General features: G+C 39.5%; 1 protein-coding gene across 29 annotated transcripts in view; it reads right to left on the reverse strand.

Moving 5' to 3' along the window:
* LIMCH1 (LIM and calponin homology domains 1) overlaps positions 1-21,233 on the reverse strand; it is a 352,720-nt gene that overhangs the window by 93,313 nt on the left and 238,174 nt on the right. For 23 of the 29 annotated variants that reach the window (XM_081061235.1, XM_081061234.1, XM_081061258.1 and 20 more), the window contains 3 exons: positions 13,653-13,759; positions 8,789-8,819; positions 6,677-6,787 (listed from right to left, as the gene is read on the reverse strand). In XM_081061235.1, the coding sequence (XP_080917361.1) occupies positions 6,677-6,787; positions 8,789-8,819; positions 13,653-13,759 (249 nt within the window). Of the gene's footprint in view, positions 1-355; positions 562-6,676; positions 6,788-8,788; positions 8,820-13,652; positions 13,760-21,233 lie in introns of those variants that run through there. The other 6 variants (XM_081061238.1, XM_081061236.1, XM_081061252.1 and 3 more) reach the window with 3 other exon arrangements.

Here is a 21,233-nt window from a genome sequence, read left to right on the forward strand (position 1 = left end):
CAATCAGTCTCCCGTGGTCCCCCCAGAAAAATCAGTCTCCAGTGGTCCCCCCAAATCCCTGCCTCTAGTTGTCAGTAGTGACAGGTGATAGCAAACGGTTATTGAATCGATTATCATCCACAAGCCAACATTTCATGCTTCAACCGTTCCCTGCTGTAATTTTCCCAATCAGAAAATCACACACACTAAGAAAAACAAAAACAAACAAAAAAACCTAGTAGCGCTTACTCCACGTTGTTTAAAAAAAAAAAAAAAGAGAAAACCATCAAAGGAATTGAGAATAAAAGATCATCAAGCTTGGATTCACAGGAATCCTGTGACAGATGAAAACAAAAGTGAAAACTAAAGCCTTAACCTTGACCCGTCTGTCGGAATCCATAACTGCATATCTGTTCCGGGACAGAGCCCCTAGTTTAGCGGTGCAACTGCTCCTGTTCATGCGATCTGGCAAATGCACACAGCATTTGTTTTTGCAAAAGAATCAGATCCGTAAAATCCTGGAGCAGCATGCTTCCATCTCCTGCTACCTTAAAGGGAAATTCCTCCTCTGAAAGGGAGCTGTCTTTCTGAGGCAAAAAGTTGGGGGGGAAAAAGCAATGAAAAATATGCAAAATGCTTTTCCTGATGCCTCAGAAGAATCCAAGCATGCTCTCGCTCGGCCAGCTCTTGGCGCTGGGGGAGCTGAAAGCACTTGAGGCTGACCCACATGTTCAGAGCACGGAGAACAATGGCTGTCTTTGACAGCCTGTGATTATAAATTCTTTCCAGCGCAAGCAGCACATACTAAAACACTGAAACTCCAGCAGGAGAAAGGTCAGTCAAAGCCATCCTCACCCTCGTGTTATAATAAAAGCCTTGTTCCCGCCAGTGTCTTAGCATTAATTACAATAGTCCAGGCTGACGAAAACAAAAATAACTCCAGTCACTCAAAGATAAACCTCAGTTTAATCTCCCCCAGACTGTCACTTAAAATCAGGGCTGTGCATGACCTTGGCAGAGGGGCACGTTCTCATCTGCAATGACTGGAATGTCACATTGGATTTCCTGGGATGCTCAGGAAAGTCCCCTCCACATTCCCGAAGGAAAGAAAACAATAAATATTCTCCATGTTCGAGATTTTTGGAAACTGTACTGGCTAATACGCCTGCTGGAGCCAATGCCTTTGGTGGAAGCACCTTTGCCGGCTGCTTCTATCAATTATATCCAGAGCCTCTGACACAATCCCCAGTGGGAGGCCCTTTGAGGGGATGGAGTGGCTGTAATTCACACGGCACACACAGGTTTTGCATCAAGAGAAGAGGGTGGGAGAGAGCAGAAGGGCAGGGCTGGGAGGAGCACCCTGCAGTCTGCACACTGAACACCTGATTAGCGCCCCTGAAGAATAGTTGTCAAGCGGCCTGGGTGAGGACAGCTGACATGACTCTCCAGAGGAAGGCAGAAATTCCAGTTATGGAAATTAAGGTAATTTATTTGTAGGTCAGAAGTTAACCAGGACTTGAACAAAAGCCAGGACTGACTAGCTGGAAAAGGAAGAACTCATGACTAATGGAAAAGTATAGATCTAAATTGGATATGGTTTCATATTTAATTTCTTTGAAAAGGCAAGTAATTATCTTGGATTATTTATCCACTGAGAACAGGCCAAATGCTTACAAATGAAGTTCACTTTTATTGAACACTTATTATATGTCTGGGGCTATGCTTGATGCTTTTTATGCATGAATACATTATATTATCTAATCCTCACACACCCCACCCCAGGAATGTGGTTAGCACTGTCCCCATTTTACAGAAGAGAAAAGTAAGAATCAGAGAGGATAAGTAACCTAACTGAGGTCACACAGTAAGCAGCAAAGCTGTGATCCCAACACAGGCCTCTGTCTCCAAATCCTAAGGTAAACACCTAACACCCTTTGATCAACTTCGGTGTAGTTATGTCTGCCGCCATCAGCATCATCACCTCTTCCAATCACTAGACACTGCCTCCTTTCTCTGTGGATGATGCTCACCTGGATGATGGCCCTTCACTAAATGCTGTTTATGCCTACAAAACCAAACTATAAATATTGCAAAAAGGTACTGTAGGGCAGTTTAGAGTAGGTTAAGAGCACGTCTTGGAAGCTCGGCTGACTGGGTGTAAATGCTAGCTTTACCTCTTGTCCACTGTATGATGTTAGCTCAATTATTTTACCTTGCCCAATCTCAGTTTGTTCATTGAAAAATGGAGCTAATAACAACATCGATTTCACAGGGTTGCTGGAAGAGTTGTGTTACTATACGGAAAGCATTCAGAAGAAAAATGCCTGACCTATAGTAAGTGCTCAAAAAGTATTTGCTATGGTTATAATTACTACTATGTATTCATTTGGGTATGTAAATATCAATATATAAGTCATACAAAATGTATCAGTGTAGTTAAGGACACAACCTATATCCACACTGATACACTTTTATCTCCTTTTCCATTTATATCCCATATCTAGATGCCTTGGGCCCAATTTCCGCATTGGGAGAACAGACACTCAGGGAGTTCAGCCACTGGTCACATCCAGAAATGACACAATTTTATAAGCTGCTTGGGGCAGCATTATGAAGCTGGATTTAATACAGAAAGCCTCTCCCAAAGGTCCAAATGTTTCCCCCACCCCTACCCTACAAACCATAGGAGAAGAGAAAAGAAGAAAGAGAAAGTCAACATGCTTCTTGGAACTTCAGCTGCTTTCTCACAGCTAGTTATGGGAAAGAAAAACAAAAAGGCCTTTCTGTTCATGACTATGCAGAAAGCCAAGAATAAAACCCTGGATCAAATGAGAGCTAGAAGCTGAATGGCACAGTCAGCTGCAAAAGTGAAAAACCAGGCCACCTGTGCCATCTTTGGCCAAGATGGTCCCTTGGAACCTTGGGGCGGAGCAAGAAGCTAGTTGTTTAGCCAGAAATAAAGATGGATGGACAATTGTACTGGATTCCATCAAGTCACCTAAAGTTAAGCTTTTGGGGGGAGATTAGAAAATATAAACCAACACAAAGGATAACACAGTCTAAATTCTCTTTTCTTGGGGGTCTACTTATGTCGTCTATGTTTTTCACCTAGGAGCCCAATAGCATTCTGTCTTCTACAGAGAGCACTCCAAGAAAGGGAGATAAGAGTCAAATCTATCCATTGTGCTAATTGCTAGTTGTTCTAGTAAAAGTGTGTTAACGAGTGGGGTGAGAACCACCAGCTTCCACATTTTTGAATTATTTCATTCATCTGTCCTCTACACATTCTCTTTTGTCAGAGATAATGAAAACCAGCTAGGGTTGGTGGATGACTTATGGTATCTGAGAAATTCCAGATGCCTCTGTTTTACCAATCAACATTTTCTGCTTCCTTTGTGATTTATTTATAAAGTGGCTAAATCCTATTCTGGAGGGTTTTTGGGTTCTACTTTTCCAACCTGATGACCCATGTCCACCTACCACACTCTGGGTGGGGAAGCCATTCACTGAGCATCTTCCATGTGCCAAGCACTGTCCTAGTGCTGGGACACAACATTCTGCAAAAACAATAAATACCCTGTCCTCATGAACCTTATATTCTAGAAGGGAAGACAAAAATTAAGTAGAAAAAAGAATGAATACAAAGTTGGGTGGTTAAGTATCACTGAAAAATAAAGCAGGTTAAAGAAAGAGAAGTTGATAGCGCTTGCTCCTTTGAGCAGAGATTTGTGCTTGTCCATCACGCTCCCCCCCATTTACCCCCTTGTTCCAGTAAACATCCCTTACCTCTTGAAATAGTAGTGGCTTAGGCCAGTCATGGTACCCCTTCCCGCTGGTCACAGTGGCTTGTGCAGGAATAGGACCCACACTGGGCCGGAGTCCACCCTTGGGAATTTTACAACTGGGGCCAGGGGGACAAATTCCCTTGCCTTTGCAATCCTCTGGGGATGCTGTTGGCTATCCCTGATGTGAGGGAATGTTTGTCTATTGGAGGAGAGAAGGAGTTCTGGGAGAGATAGGAAGAGATGAGGGAAAGACATAGACAGGCAGCTGACTACTGACTTTCTAATTCCAGTCTGAAATCTCTAGGGCCACCCTCGTCCTTATGGTTCTTCTCCCTTCAATCTCAATATGCTCATAGTAATTCCCCTTTGTTCAGTTTAAGTGTTCCCTCCTTTGGAAGACCTCCTCTGACATACCCAGACTCAGTGAAAGGCCATTGTCACTATGCTTTCAGAGATCTTTTTTTGGATATAGCAATAGCAACCTACTATGAATACCTACTATGTGCCAGACGCTTATGCTAAGGGCTCTCCAGGTGCTACTTGTGTTACAGAATGTAACAAGTTGCACCACGGTTACTAATTTTTATGCACAGTTCTCCTACTAGAAAAATGAATATTAAAAAATGTCTGGCTAGTCTCTTTGTGAAAGAGAACATTTTAATTTCAAATTTATTTCAGCCTGTACAGAAGAGATGACTCTGGTCCCTCAATATCTGTTCTCCATTTCTTTTCCAGTGAAAATACCCACAATTTTTAGCTGAAATAAAATCTACTTTTCGCAAGTTTTTCCTTGCAGCTACGTACGGATGTGTGACCAGGTTTATTAGGTCAATAAGATGTGAGGAGAGATGTGGTGCATGACTTCCCAGAAGCGTGCTTAAAGGGAGCGCGGAGGCCCTTCTTGCCCTCATGCCTCTTTTCTTTGGACTCAAATGTGGACATGATGGCTCACGCCTGCACAGCCATCTTGGACCAGCAGGTGAGAAGCCACGGGTGGAGTATGGTGTAGCCAAAAGATGGAAGGAGACTGAGTCCCTGATCATCACCAGCCCATACCAGCCCTGAACTGCTCATGTCCACACCTCACTTATGTGACTTCAAAACAAAATTCTATCTTATTGAAGCCACTGCTAGAGTTTTCTGCACTTCCCAGGTGAACCCAATCCTAACTGATAAAATGAAATAATACATATTCTAAATAAACTATATTTCCATGTATTAGATAGATCTGTGAAGTTCACGTCGATTGTTCTCTACCTTATATAGGAATATGGGACTGCCACAGCTGGCCATTTTAGTTATGTTTTGTCCAGTGATACTATTCTCCCATGTCCTGTAATGTTATTCATATTCATTAAAAAGGCAACAGCTGTTCACAACAACAGGCCATTTCAAGGCAGTTGAAGTAACCAACTGTCTCAATAGAAAGGGAAGCTAAGAGAGGTGAAGAAACCAATAGCTGCTCAGATTACAGAGGAGCTGGACTAGTGGTAAGTAATGTCAATAACAAGAATAAATCAGATTCCAAGAGACTCCAACAGGGGAACTGTGAGGCAGAGCTTTTAAATATGTAGTTTAAAAAAGATGACCCATCCATCATTATTCAAGTCCAAACTTAATATGAAAAAAGTTTAGATTTCACAAATCCAGACTGGATCTGTACTGGATTTGTATTGTACTTTCTCCAACAATAGAGTTAGATGAAAAACTAAAGGACTTAATTCTTATTTAAGAATTAAGACTAAGCAACAACGTGTTGTGTTTCATGGAGTAGGTGTGTTTATTTTCAAAAGACTTCAGCTTTAAAAATTTCTTTATATGTATTACGACCAATTTGAAAGATTTGTCCATTTATAAATATGTGATCCAGACTGGCATGAGGGCAAATAAAAACTATCAGGGCTATTAGCTGTGAGTTAAGGAAAGAAGAATAAACTATTAGAAAGTTAGACCAGATTCTTGCTTTCAGTATTAAAAGAAAAATTGCAAAGCGCGGAATGTCTCTCAGTGAGGTCTCATTAGTGCCATTTAGTTTGCATGTTAGAAAAAAAGGGAAGAACAAGAACTTGATTGATTTGTGCCACAATACGGGCCTTCTCCAAAACCCATGGAGGCTACTGATTACAAACCAAACTCACCGATTCTCTACGGCTGGATGGGTGGGGCTCCTCCCAGGTAATATATATCCTAGTACTTTGAATGAGTTAATCTATACTGTTGAACCATAAAAAGGACCACACAGGCATACACACATAAAACATCCCATTGTTTCCTTGACAAATTCCTACCTTAGCTCAGTCTTTCCCATAACCAAATAAACAAATAAAGCTTTACATATTGTAAAAACTGTTTTCCAAATTTCCAACTCATTCCAATACAATGGCCATGACATGCACATCTTAGAAGAGAATACATCTAATTATCAGAGCCCATCCAGGGTGGATGCCCAGGCAAGAACTTGGCTGATGTTACCTCACCCACTCCAAGGCCCTGACGGGTAAGCAAAATGACCTTTAGGATGAAAGTGCAGAGCAAGTCTTCATTTTTGTATAATGCTGCATTGTTCAATTCAGGCATCATTCCCCCAAGAAACAAGCACCAAGCTCTTTGGCATACAAAGCCACAGACTGACAGATTGAATTTGCTCTTTGGCAATTAAAGTTGGATGAGCTCAGATCTCCCATTTTCCAAAGGGTGTAAAAGTTCAGGTAAACGTGGGATGCACAAGGCAAGTATGTCAATGGTAAGGACATCACTGGTAAGACAAGTGGTCGTTTCCTTGAGGGCATGACATCTTTATTTAGCCTGTGCAATTCCACCATGCAGAACTGTAATGATTGTAAAAACAAGCAAATGTGATGCTTTCCCACCTTGTCTAAACCTCATGGGATAAAGAAGAAAAGCCAAGTTACCTTTCTCATTTGAGCCAGCAAGCCTTCGAACTCCTTCAAGTTCAGTGTCGTTCCACTGTAGGCTGCACAGCTATTTGCTGCTTTTCCCAGCCAGTAAATGGTAACTAATACCTGGGAAACAAAACCACACACAAGAGCAGGAGAATTTTCCCTCAAGAATTACTTTTAAACTATGGAATCGGTAATGCTCCACTAACAGAAAAGCAGGAAGGTGAGAATGTGCAATGTTGATTTATGAAAACCACCATCCATGAGGTATTCATTAAATGTAAAATCATTTTAATAAGAACTCAATGCTGTATCAGTCACCACAAACATGATTCTGTAGTCAAAATAAGACTCCAGTTTTATGAAGAGTTTATCTATAACACATCAAGAAGGGAAACTAAATCGTCTAAAATTATTTTTGTATAATGAAATACTCAAATATTCAAAATTAGGAAGCACAATTTTTCAGAAACTGTGGAGTCTTTACCCAGATAAGCAATGAACAGGTTTTCAATTCTTTTTGAGAGAGGTTCTTTGAAAGGGCTACAGTTTCTACTCGTGGGCACAGAGGTTCTGCTAAGACCCAGGGCAAAAAACAGGAGTGATAAAGGTTAATTAGTGGTTCCCAACACAAAATCAACATAATATATCTAATGAAAGTCAGAAGAAAACAATGCAGTGAAGAATATGATCTGTGGAGTTCAGATAGATTCCCATTCATCTGAGATGGGAAATATTTAGCTTGGGCAAGGTTATTGCCTATCAAACTACCTTGGATGTTTAAGACGGTCTATGAACATTCAGTGGTCTGAAGTTACAGTCCTACAGTTATTTTGTTCTGTCTTTCCAAAGAAACTGTCCACAAAAGCAAACATTCTTTACACTGATATTCTCATAAAACCTGGCAGAGGTTGGCTGAAGATGAGTCCTTAATATTGAATTACTGGGATCTGAAGCCTATGGAAAAGCTAAGACTATTATTTCATTTCTATGTTAGGTCTTACTGCTTCAGCCAGGGTGGAAAGTACTTATTGTACCTCCCTCCACCTGCAAGGCTTGAAAATGCCTTAGACGATGTGATATGTTTACATGGGTTCAGATGGTAACAGGTCCAAAATACGGTTATGTGCCATCAATGCTATGATGTGATTTCGTTTTCTAAAAACCTCTGTGGGAAAATTATACTTCAGGAGTCATTCAAAACTTCCAGAAAGCTTTTTTTCTTTTTTTAACTGATTGCTTACAAATAAATTTCAGAGAACAGGCAATTCCAAATGTGGGGACATTAATTAAAATCATAAAATAACTTATGTATGCTAAGCATATGGGACTATCTTGAAAGGTGTAATAGGAGAATGGGAAAAAAATATGTTGTGTTTTAGATTATAGGTTTTCTGATTTATTTAAAATTGTATGATGGAAAATGGTATTCTGTCCTAGTTTTAAAGTGGAAGAAAAAGAAGGTAAGAATGAGTATGTCAATCAAATATAACAGTACCCTAGAAATTAAAAAAATAAAGGGGGAGTGTCACAGCTAATTTTCCTTTCTTACATGCAGAAGGTTATTTCTTACATTCCTCAATTTAACCACAAAATAAAAGAGCAATAATACACTTTCCTTTTGAAAATAAAATAAGATCTAATTCCAAAAAGCTGACTTTGGGAAGTAGTAATAAAAACTCAAAAGATTAGTAGAAAAAAAAATCCAAAAAATACAGGCCCATGACAGCCAATATTATTCATATTATGCTGACCTTTCCCTAAAACTTGCCCAACTGCTTAATATAATAATCCCATCTGTGCCCATCAACGGAAAGGAACTAATGTAAGTCCTGAGACAGACTGTTTTGTGTTTAAGAGACTGAATCACAAACAGAGCACAGGCTTTCATTTGTTTATTTCTAGATTGAGCACTTATCCAATTAAAGAGAACTCCCCCAAATCTGCCATTTTTATTTCTATTATAGTCATTAATTATTCTATCAGAGACACATGCACTTGTCTTCTAAGAAGGACTCTTGCTAGCAAGGCATATGCGAAGCACTGAACGTATGAATTAAATTTTACACTTGAACCATCAAAGTCAGAAGGAGTAAGTCTGGAAAGCGAAGGTAAAATACTTACATTTTTCAGCTTCCTACTATAATCAAGGCTCCTAGTTAAGGAAAAGGAAAAGAAAATACGATCAGAACAGCAGTTTCTTCACTGTGATCTTCTCTTGAACACCTCTAAGATGTACCTGAAGTGTACTAATATAATTAAGTCGAAATATATTCTTTTGAAAGGCCTATGATTAGTGATTACAGGTACCAAATAAAATTATTTAGAAAACACAAGGTGGGCTTAATGTTACATAGTGCACCTTGAAAAGATGAACGCTAACATCTGGAAAATAAAGAATTTCATTTAAATCTGGGATTGTTTATATCTGTATTCTCAAAGTTTAACTGTTAAACTAAAATTCTGCCTTGATTATAGACCACTGTCAAACTGAAATGTGACTACACTTCTAAAATTTTTTTATAGAAGTACTTTTAACAAAGGTCTAAAACCTTAATTAAATAGACCTGAAAACATATGTACAAGACGCAGTACAATCCAAATATTTGTTCTTTTCTGTTATGGATATAAATTAGTGTTGGGAATTAGCCATAAGCAAGAAAATATGCACGTTATGTTCAAATATACACATGTGCATTCTTAAATATACATAAATATTTATCCTCAAACTATAAACAAATAAACTGGTGGTACTTTCTAAATATGCATACAGTGAAATATGAAAATTTCCCCCAAATTAGTCCAAAGTTTCTTTAACATGTCAACAAATCAATACTAGGAAAAACAAACACCGTTGTTTCTTTTTTCCACAGTAACTTCAGTTGGGAGGAGGGTAGAAAAGGAGAACGCAATGCTATTATATACAGAAGGCAACGACTCCTTCAAGTATTTGGACTTCAACTATTTCATCGCTGAATATTCTGACCCAAAGTACATATGAATGAATAGGTGCCCAATTTTAAGTCAATTGAGATTTGAGGGAATAGAAAACACTGTAGTATACACTAAGGAGATAAAGCCATCATCAACAGGGACTTGGACTGAAAGAAGCACTGGTCCAACTTGGATTTGATTAAGAGAATGCTGTTCTACTTCCCCCTTTGACAGAAAAAAATGAAATGTCATTATCTGCTTAGATATTTGCTAGAATTTTTAAAAATTGAACAACAAAAATTTAACAAAAACAAAACCCAGGTGAAAACAATAAATCTACAAAACATTTGAAATTTTTATGAAAATCAAGTTAAGAATAGGGAACATAAAACTTTTCTGCACTGAGAATAAAAGTTCATTGATTAAAATTGTGACTCTAAAACAATTGTGCTTGGCACATACTAGGAGCTCAGAAAGTATTTGCTGAATGATTTCCACTTAACAATCAATTAGGTGAAAATGCTTCCAAATTTTTCAGAGACGTATTGGGAGCAGTGCAAAGCCTTTCCTCTTTTCATCCAATTGTTTTGAATCCCTGGAAAGATACTTGCTTCATGCCCTTCTGGACTATGCTTTCATTTCCCATCCAGGTTGTCTGGTATCCATTACAGGTAGAGTTCACTAAATTACACATGAAGTAATCATTTGCAGGTTTCCTTTTTTTTTTTTTTTTTTTTTTTTTAGTTTACTCAAGTTACCTCTCAGAAAAATGTAAGAAAAATTACCTACAATGAAAGCTAAACTAAAGAGTATTTTTTAAAAAGCAATTTCAGAAAAGCATCGAAATTTCCTCTGTGGGATCTACCCTTATACCGTATTGCTTATGCTATTAATTGATGTCATGGGGGTATTCTCCACCTTTGCTGATGTTCTGTTCAACTTTCCATGGAAGAAAACAGAGAAATACAGCAGTTCTACTTTAATCTACCAAAGCTATAAAATCTATGTATGTTACAAACGTCTCTGGTACAGCACCAAATTAAACCAACATCATTTACAGAAAAGTTTGAAACAGAAAGCTCATCTGTGCCCCACTCCTCCCTAAAACTAGAAATGATTTTCTATGTACTATAAATGAATTTATGCCATCATTTTGATATAAAATTATGTTCTTCTAAATCTTCATACCATGAAATAAAAATTTTTCCAGGTTCAATATCCTACAATGCTTGGGGACAGTCTCGCCCACCACACCAATCCTTGCTCACTACCCTTCTACCACACTGACTACTTTTCTTTTTAAACATCAAGTTTGCTTCCCTTCCCTAGCCTTTCTCCATGAGCTTCCTCCCCCATCAATGCCTTACAGATCTTTGCATGGCTGGTTCTTGCTTCCTTTAGCTTCCCTTCATGCCTCGTCCCTTAGCTGAAATACCACCTCTTCAGAGAGGCTACTTTCTTGACCACCTCTGGACTGATCACTCTTTTTTTTCCCAGTTTTATTGAGATATAATTGACATATAACATTGTAGAAGTTCAAGGTGTACAACATAATGATGTAATACACCGTGTTTTCCCCAAAATAAGACCTCGCCCAAAAATAAGCCCTAGTTAAGATCGTCAGATTGGATGCATTTAGTACATTATGAAGATGTTCCAGAAGAAGATGACATGATTGTATTTGAATAAATGTAGATTGTTGTACATGAAAAAATAAGACATTCCCTAAAAATACGCCCTAATGCATCTTTTGGAGCAAACATTAATACATAAGACCAGGTCTTATTTTCAGGGGAACATGGTATGCATGCATTGCGATGGTCACTAGTTTACCTCATCTATTTTTTCTTCTCAGCACTTACCGCTTCCTGCAATTGTCTTTTTTATTTACTTTTTCATTTGTCATTTCTTGACACTGAATGTAAATTCCATGTGGAGAGAAGGCACTGGCTAGCTTGTTCATTCTGGTTCTCTGATGACTAGAAAGTATCCGATACACAGTAGCTACTCAATAAATATTTGTTGAATGAATGACTGAAAACTGATAGAGTCATAGGGAAGGTGATGGAAAAGTATTGCTTAAGGAAAATACTAATGTTCGAGTGAAGGAAAAACTAAAAAGGGAAAGAAATGAGGACAAGAGATGCAAAAGGCGAGATAAATGGAAAGACAAGAGAAAGAAGGGAACGGAGCACAGGGAAGAGGAGGGGATGGGAAAAGAGCAGAGAGAAAGATAAAAGAAATGACAGAGATAAGGATAGGAGAAGGGGAAGATGTGATGGAGAAGTGACCGTGTCTTTGTGCCACTGCTCTAAGTGACTTTTTTCCTTTAGGTTGCTTTCCGTGCTTTTGAATTAAAGTCTCTTTCTTAAAAGTTGGTTGAACCATCATCTCCGATCTGCACTGAGCACATTTGAGCTAGAATCAGACCCAAGATAACATTCTGTCCAATTCCGTTTTATAGATGAAACAAGGGAACTTGCCTAGGATTACAGAACTCGGGAGTAGCAGATGGAGGGCTAGACCCCTGACTTTCTGATAACCCCGTTTTTTTTTGTAGATAAGAAACAAAGGTGCTAAGAGTTCTGAATTTCTAAAACCAATCTCAGAATTCTCCTGGTTTAGTAACATATTGACTTAAAGTAGCTCTAACACAGCGGCCAATATGTATGTCAAAGTGAATTTTCCCTCACTTTCCACGCAATGTGTATGCGACTAATTATTATGATGTTGCAGAGTTACTATTGTTTCTGGTCGCTTGCCATCAGGTGAAACTATGACTGTGAGATGAGATAGAACCTGAAACAGTTTCCTAAAATGAACAATGATTTGTAGAGGCTGGGTACAATAATAAATGGAACATGTGATGACTAAAATAAGGTTTATGGTCGTTTTCATATTCAAATATCATAATTGTATTCTGTTCTTTTTGCCATTAACTAACATTTTTCCATGATAAACATTAAAGAATGGCACATTAACAACAGAGAAGCACTTTTATGTAATCAATCATGGCTGACTCTCCCCTATTCACAGTCACAAATCATAAAATCCAATATAAACTCCTAACTTGATTTCATTCAGTAGTTTCCATTTATTCCCAATTATTTTCCCCCATCATTAAAAAAAATCAATATCGTCAAATGGCATAAAATTAACAGCTCTGAATTTTGGCATCTCTCCCTTTTCTATTCTTCTATGATAAAACAACCCTAAAGTAATAAAAGGAGAAATGTAGCCAATCCACAGACCCTGTCCATGTGCTTAAGCTTATTATTAAGGTATATTCATGCCAAATATTGTTTGACTAAAGTGGAAAATGTTTTATATAAAATTTGTAGACTTTAAAGGATTTCTAAACTACAGGTAAGTTATTCCTACCATCTCATAGGTCTTTTGATCTCATCGCTCTGGTCCTGAGCTATTTCTTTACAGAAAAGCACACCGCCTTTTCTTTTTCTACAACATTCTTTCCCAAGAATTCTTTGGCCCCAAACATGGCTCACTGAGTAGAAACAGTCAACAGTAGCCAAATGGCCAATGATCCATCTTCAAAGAACTTGATCATTGACACATATGTGAAAACAGTTACAAATATTAATGAAGAAGAGATTTCTCATAATTTACTGTTCTCTTTGCATAATAAACAGAGTTCAGATCTGTTTACCAAGTTTGCAGTCTTCCAGAACCTATTCAAATGTCCAAATGGAACTAATAAAAGCTTTTTGACTCACACACACAGATTCTTTGCATATTTCTTTCTTGCCTCTTCCTCTGTTAAGTTTCACCTAGCAACATTTTTCTCTTTCTGTTTAACATTCTAACATTATACGCGTGATTTTTGTATTTCAAAAAATTATGTTTGATCAGAATGAAAGCTATACACAGAGGAAAGGCCAGTGTGTCTTGTTTTCAAAGCTTGATGTTTGCCTCCACATTTTTATTTTATTAGGCATGCCCAATTCTCTGCCTCTTAGACCTTACCCCATCATCCACAAACTGCAAATCAAACCATAAATGGGTTTCCCTTAACCATAAATAGTGCATTACTTACTTGACTGTTACTCTGTTGGATGTATCCTGTAGGTCACTAGGGTCAAAAAGTTGAGATTCTTTAAGGCCCAGCTCTTTACAACCTCTCAAGAATAAGATGATATTGTCCTAGAAGGAAGAAAAGAAATCCAAGTCTATATTATTTTATATTATCTTTATAAACCAGTCCCTCCTCTTTAATAGTCCAAATTACTGGAGGGATGTCAGTCATTAAGGCAGCGAGATTCAGTTCTAAATCTTGGCGTGCTGGATTGAAAAAATCATACTTTGTTAGGACATGTCCGAGTAAACAGACACTTCAAACTTCTAAACCCACAGCCACGGCATATTCAGTTTTTCCCTTTACCTTAACACATTTTTATAAAACTAAGTAAAATATCATTGAAAAGCAGAACTTAGCATCTTTTGGGGGAACAGTACTCAAAAAACAGATATTCCCTGTTGTTTCAAAGTTTTGTCCATGTTTTATTATCTCAAATCTGGTTCAAAATTGATATTTAAAAAATAGGTTTTACTAATATCCGAGTGTCATCTTCTACAAGATGTTTTTAATTGATCTTCCAAAATACTTCCTTTGTCAATGATAATACCTCTTTGTGGATGATAAATTGAATTAAATGGGATAACATTCTAGACTTCATTGGGAAGGGAAAAAAGTGGGGCAAGGACAGCTTTGGAAAGTAACGCAAAAGACCCTCCTCAAAATGAAAATTTTCTCTAGCAGGCACAAATTTACTTTGAACAGATAGAGCAGCAGGCACAGTTGGCAATTAAGGAGGGTTCTGGTCTTCATTCGTTGGGAGTCATTAAAAATAACCAGCGGTTCTGGAAGGGATTATACTTGTGGGTCATCCTTTTGGAACTCCAGGGTATTGGCAGGGTCATCAGTTACAAGTCATTAACTGCCCTCTTCCTAAAAAGCTTCGGACAGGCGAAGTGGCCTCATCAGTTAGTGAAAACTACCGAGAGGAATGGTAAAAGTCGGTCACAGAAGTCAGATCAATGTGAATCCATTTGAATACTATAAGAAAGGTGCTACAAAAATCTGAAATGGTGGTGGTGGTTACTGAATCATGTATTCACCCAAGCGCTAGTCAACAAAGTGAGCAAAAAGCAGAGTTGTTGCCAATTATCCAGGGTGTAGGCAGGATTCTACCCCAAAGAATTCTACCCTCTGGTGTATAGACGCTGTATGATCCTCTCCCTTTTCATGCCAGTGGAACCATGGATATGAAGGGATATCACTGTGGTACCAGCTGACTTTGAGTTAGTCAAAATGAAGATTATCCGATTGGGTCTGACCTAACCAGAGGAGCTTTTAAAAGAAGGTGAAGTCAGAGTTCCTGGTGGCCATGAGTTCTATAACTATAAGGAGATGCATTCTGCCAACAACCACACGAGCTTGGAGGAGGCTTGGACAAAGCTCAGATAGGACCTCAGCACCTGCCAACACCTTGATTTCAGCCCTGTGGGATCCTTAGCAAAGAATCCAGTCATGTCATGTCCAGTCATGTCCGCACTTCTGATCTACAGAAACTAAGATAATAAATGGGTATTGATTTAAGTTGCTGAGCTTATAGTAATTTTTCATGCAGCAATAAAAATTCAATACACCCAAGCTTAAAACAACAAGAGCAATATAACCTTTATATAGCCCTTCATATATGCAAAGCCTTCTTCCAAGAGCTCTGCATCTATGAACTCAGGTAACCCCCGCACGGCCTTATGAGGTAGGTACTACTATCATCTTCACTTTACAGAGGAGCAGTCTGAGGCACAGAACAATGAAGCCGCTTACCCAGGCTCATACAGCTGGCAAAGGATGGAAATGCAAAACAACATGGCATATATGAGGAATTCGAGCTTCAAATCTGAGGCCAGCACCAAAGGAAGATGATGCTATGCAATCCGGCGCTGATCCCAGAGGGGCTGTAACCTGAGAAATGAGTGCCCAGACCTGCCGCAGCACTAGATGGTTGGGGGTAGGCGTAGGGGAAGGTAGACAGGGTGAAGGAGAATTTAAGATTAACAAGACAGGAGACAGGGAGACCAAAGAGGAGATACTGCAATCTCACTTTCCCCCCAGGGAGGGTGGCCCATCCAAGAATGTGTTCTTCCCTGTGTCTTTTCTGTGTCCCTGGATTGTTTTCAGCAGATAAGATGTACCATCATTTACAAGACCTGTGTCAGTCACAAGAAGTTCTCTAGAAGGACAATGGGGTGTGAAGTCATCCATACAATGCCAGTCTCTCCTGCAATTACTTTGCACATTTTAAAATGATCAAATTTCTCCTTGGAGTTTTTCTATTTTCCCTTCCCATGTCCAGAGATTTAGATGTTCAGGTGAGTCTTTTCTAGGGCATGCAAGTATATTTCTGGTTGACCTGTGAGCTCTGAGGGCTTCTTGCCCAGAGGAAAGCAAAGGATGGATCCTGGCACTCTCGTGGAATCATTTGGGAGCACAGTAAAAGGACCAGACCTGTGACCACCATGTAGTCCCACAGAGGTGCGTCACTGGGACACCTCAGGTTCTCAAGAAAGACAAAGAGGCACTCCTCCCATATGCATTCCCAGATGCGCGCTTGAGTGCCATGCTACATTCCACACACAGACTGCAAATATAAACGCACTGTGTTGCCAGCCAGCCTGAACAGTTTGGGCTGGGAGATTTAAATGACTACAGGTCTCCTTCCAGCTCTTTGCTGCAACGTAATGATGTTGGAGGAGAGCCAGATTCCAGTCGGGAGAAAAGCCAGAAAGAAGAGCCCTCCAGCCAAGAGCTAACAGAGGCAGCAATGACCTGAGCGGGTGGAAAGGACTATTCCTTCAATTACATAAAATGCAACTTGCAAACTCCCATCTGCCTTGCTCTTCACATTGAGATTTTTCCACGTTTATAATTCCAAGCAAAATTCACATACACATATTAATGTTTTTGCTTCAGAAGCCAAGTAGTACAACAGTGTCTCATTTCCAAGGGAGAAGTGGAAGACACTGATTTATGAAACCGACCATTATATTTAGCTCATACTAATGTAGTATTACAAACCTATTATACTTTTGTAAGGCTTCAAAAGAAATTTTTAATGACTCTTGAAAAAAGGCAATGATATGAAAAGTAAAAATTGAATATTAAGGAGACACAATGACCAAACATGATTTATTACCTTTGATTGGTTCCTAGATCCAAAAAGGAAAAGTAAATAAGGCTATGAAAGTTTTATTTAAATATGGACTATATGTTGGATGATATTATTGAATGAGTATTAATTTTCTTAGACATGATGATGATGAGATTGTGGTTATATGAGAGAATGCCTTATATTTAAGCAAACGTAAATTATTTAGGGATGAGTTATTATAGTGTATAACATAGTCTCAAATGGTTCAGGGGGAAAATATGTGTGTGAGTATGTGAGTGTGTGTGTATGCATGAGAGAGAGAGAGAAAGAGAGAGAGAGAGGGAGAGAGAGAGAGAGAGAGAGAGAGAGAGAGAGAGAGAGAGAGAGAATGGCTGTCATGAAGAGATACAACAAATAGGGCAAAATATCAACAATTGGTAAATTAGATCAGGAATTCGTAAAGTTTTTCTGTAAAGGGCCAGAAAGTAAATATGGCTCTGTGGGCCTATGGTGGTCTCTGTGAAAATGCCTCAACTCTGTTTTGTAACCAGACAATACATAAATGAATGGGAGTTGTCTGTATTCCCATAAGCTTTATCTACAAAAGTGGGCACTGGGCTAGACTGGGCCCACAGGTTGTAGTCCACCAGCTCTGTTGTAGGTAAATGGTTATGCAGACATTCACCATGCCCTTGTTTTTCAACTTTTCAGTACATTTGAAAATTTTCAAAAACATTTTGGAAAAAAGGTTTTTAAATTTGTAGAAAAGTAGTCAACCTCATTGGGTTATGACTGCTACTAAACCATAAAATCCAAGGAAACAAATTGGTCACCTCAGAGACAATTATCACAAAGTCGCTGACATAAATGCTGGAGTGCTACTGCTGGAAAGTTACCGTTTCTGGCTAACCAGAAAGTACTGTGACATGAATTTTAAAACCCAACACAGATGCACAACATAAAGTTCTTAAAAGAGCCCACTTTGGGGCAGCCAAATGGCTCAGTTGGTTAGAGTGTGAGCTCTCAATGTTGCCAGTTCATTTGACGGATGGTGGGCTGCGCCCCCTGCAACTGAAGACTGAAAATGGCGACTGGACTTGGAGCCGAGCTGCGCTCTCCACAACCAGATTAAAGGACAATGACTTGGAGCTGATGGGCCCTGGAGAAACACACTGTTCCCCAATATTCCCCAATTAAAAAAAAAGAGTCAATTTTGTGCTAGGTTAATATTAATATATGGATTTATACTTCTGTTTATGTAACTACCATGCACTAATTCCTCCTCGTTCTTGGCCCAGTGGTTTCCCATGTCATTAATTTGGGGGCCTGCTGTGTGTATGAAAATATTGCCCAGGGTCCCAGGATTGAGGTCTGAGCTTTCCACCCTCCCTGGGACCACTTCTCTGAATAAGTCCTAGTCCTTTGTTCCCCTCCCTTCTCACTCCAAAGACAAGATGAAGGGAGGCTCAGGATGGATTCTACCTCCAGAGTGCAGCAGTGTCCCCAGCCTCTAGTAGGCACTCACAAAATATTTAAAATAAAGTAAGTACTATGTCCTAGGTACTTACAAGAATGAAAAAAACAACCAATTTCCTATCCTTATGGAGTTGACATTCTAGTAGATAAAACATTAATGACTTACAATGAAAGCATTTTATCTGCAAGATTAATTTTAGTGATCCATCAAATAGCTGGAATTGTTCAAGATACACATAAACAGAGGTCTGACTTCAAATCAGACAATGGAAATGAGAGAATAATAAAGATATCAAGGAACACAGCAGAACAGCTTTGGAGTCAGAAGGACTCCAGTTAGAATCCCAGCCTCATCCATTTATTAGCTCTGTGAGCTTGGGCATAGTTCCTAACCTTTCTGATCCTCAAATTTCTAATCTGGAAGGTGGGGAATGCCATCAATCATATAGGAACATCAGAATTACAGAAAATACATGGTAAGAACACAGCCCACTGTCTGGTACTTTCTGGACATTCATTGTATGGAAATTATTGTTATCACATTCTTGTCAACTCAAGTCAAGAAAGGACCATGGAAGGTGAGACGAAGAAAAGTTTATCCATCCATGAGCAACAGACACAGCGTGTATTTATAGCCCTTGCCAGTTACATGGAGATGGGGAAAAAAGTAGTGGCTGTTATTGTTTAGTTACTGTTATTAACTGCCAACTTGGCACCTCAAACATAGGCACAGACGATGTACCAGAGGTCCATTTGTGAGGTAGCTGCTTCTAAGTCATCATTTGTAATCATCCCAGAGAAATCATCTTTGCATTGTGGTTTCCAGTTCAGTTCAGAAAAGCCTACTTCACCGAAATGTACCTGAAGGGGAGTACGAATTATTACGAAACCTAACGGCTGTGCAGAACATTTCACTGGGAAATGCCATTCACAAACACCAACCACACATCCCTCTTCTCCTTCTGCCATGCTGGGATGGAGGGTTCCAGAGGTGAGAGAAAAGGCTTCCTCAGAGTCCAAGACAGTAAGTACCATGGGAGGGAGGGGCAAGAGTGAGACGGGAGAAGGGAGGGCCAGCAATTCACTCCAGTGCAGCCCCCTGAGACACATCATCGCTTCATCCCTCAGAAGGCATCCTTCAGAAGGCAAGCAAGGACCTGCTCGCTACCTTTCCCTTTCTCCAGCTGTCCTTTTCAACTGGAAAGGGGTTTCTCTCCCCTTGATCCACTTCTGAGCAGCAGGCAGCTTTCTGGTTCTGAGGAAAGCACAAGCATTTAGTGTTTCTCTAGGGAAAGCAGAGCGGTAGTGAGAAGGTCCCTTCTCTGCCTGATCTCTTTGGCTTTATTTCCTTTATAGCCAGTCGGGAAAGATCACCATGATGGTGGATTTGGAGTTAACAGAAAATGAAGGTAATGCTCATTTGAGTTTCAGATGAATCCAGATGCCTATACTGTCAGGTATTTAAAATGCAATATAGATAAAACATCCATATAATTTTCGGTTTCTATCAATGAAAAGACTAGGTGGAAACATCAAAATGTGCACTGGCATTAATTACACAGGATGAATTTATTATTTTAATACATTTTCTATAATATCTATTTGCTTTAAAAATTTTAATAAGAATTAGGATATCTCAGGAAGATTTATTAGTATATCACAGAAGACCCAGATCTTTTTAGAAAAATCAGTAACTAACCCTAATGTTACTTTTCTGTTCTAACTATAGGGCTTTAAAAAATATATATGTACATATATATATATTTGGTTAGGTTTTCTACATTTGAAGCAAACAAACTCTCTTTAACAGAAATGGAATTATAAAATTCAAAACTGAAGAACTACATTACCAAAATATCTCCAGGAACTTACTCCACAATTAATAGAATTCGGGGATTTCCTGTACCTGCCTTGTTCTCACAGTTGTTCTCTCAGCTGTGTGGGCTCCAGCCAAGCTCTGGTAATTGGCTGACGCCCAGCAACAGTTAGCACTCGTAGACTTTCAATGCATTCATATTTGCCGGGAACACTTAATGAGGATACTAGGCCTTCCCCTGTCTCTGCCTGGAGGAATTCTGGGGAGGTTTGACCCAGAAGGTGGCAGCTGGGTGGCTGCTTGAAGGAGAGGGAAAGTTTTTATGGATGGGAAATGAGCAGAAGCATAGCTGTTGCAGAGAGAAGGAAAGGTTGGGGAAGAGAAGAAAATTATAAGAGGTCAGCTTGAGCAGAGTTGTGAGAGGCCTGCCAAGGATTTGGACTGCTCTCGAGGCAGAGGGGAATCGAGGCCAGTTGAGTCCTCAGGAGAGTGAAAGGAGTCCTGGGATCTGACTGTTATTTTAGGAGAATATGTCGGGTGGCAGCAGGAGAGATTCACTAGGTGGAGGAGAGGGTCTGTTCAAGAGATTATTACAAGAACTCAGGGAGAGATGTGGAAAGTCTGAATGTACCCAGAAGGAGTAAGAGCGGAAAAGACAGAGAGGAAGTGAGCACCCCTTCTTGGCTTGGCAGTTGAGTGAATTTGGGAGTAGAGGATGAGGAGAAGGAGGGGGTTTCGGGTTATGCTGCGGTTTTTATCCTTTGAGACCCATCTGAAGGAATGTAGGAAGGGGAGATTTGTGAGAAACTGAAATAAGTTTAGAACATCTTATATTCAAAGAGCCATAGCCCATTGGGAGCTTTTATTTGGGTTTGGAGCTCAGAAATAAGTCCCCAACAGAAGTCAACAGCACGTACACATAGCAGAAGTAGGAGAGAGCATTATATTGCCCAGGAGAGTTCAGACAGAACAAGAAAGTCTGAAACAGGACCATTCAGAATACTGACCCGTAAGGTGGTTAGAGGATGGGGGGCTCCTTGTGCCTCAGGAGAAGTAAATGAGAGCAGGAAGAGAACCAGACGAGACTGCCGGGAAGCCAAACAAGGGCACTGAGTGGGGAGGACCATGTGCGTCCAGTGCAAATGCTACAGCATTACGTCTAGGACCC

Source organism: Rhinolophus hipposideros (assembly GCF_964194185.1).
Source record: "Rhinolophus hipposideros genome assembly, chromosome: 1".
NCBI classification, from domain to species: Eukaryota; Metazoa; Chordata; class Mammalia; order Chiroptera; family Rhinolophidae; genus Rhinolophus; species Rhinolophus hipposideros.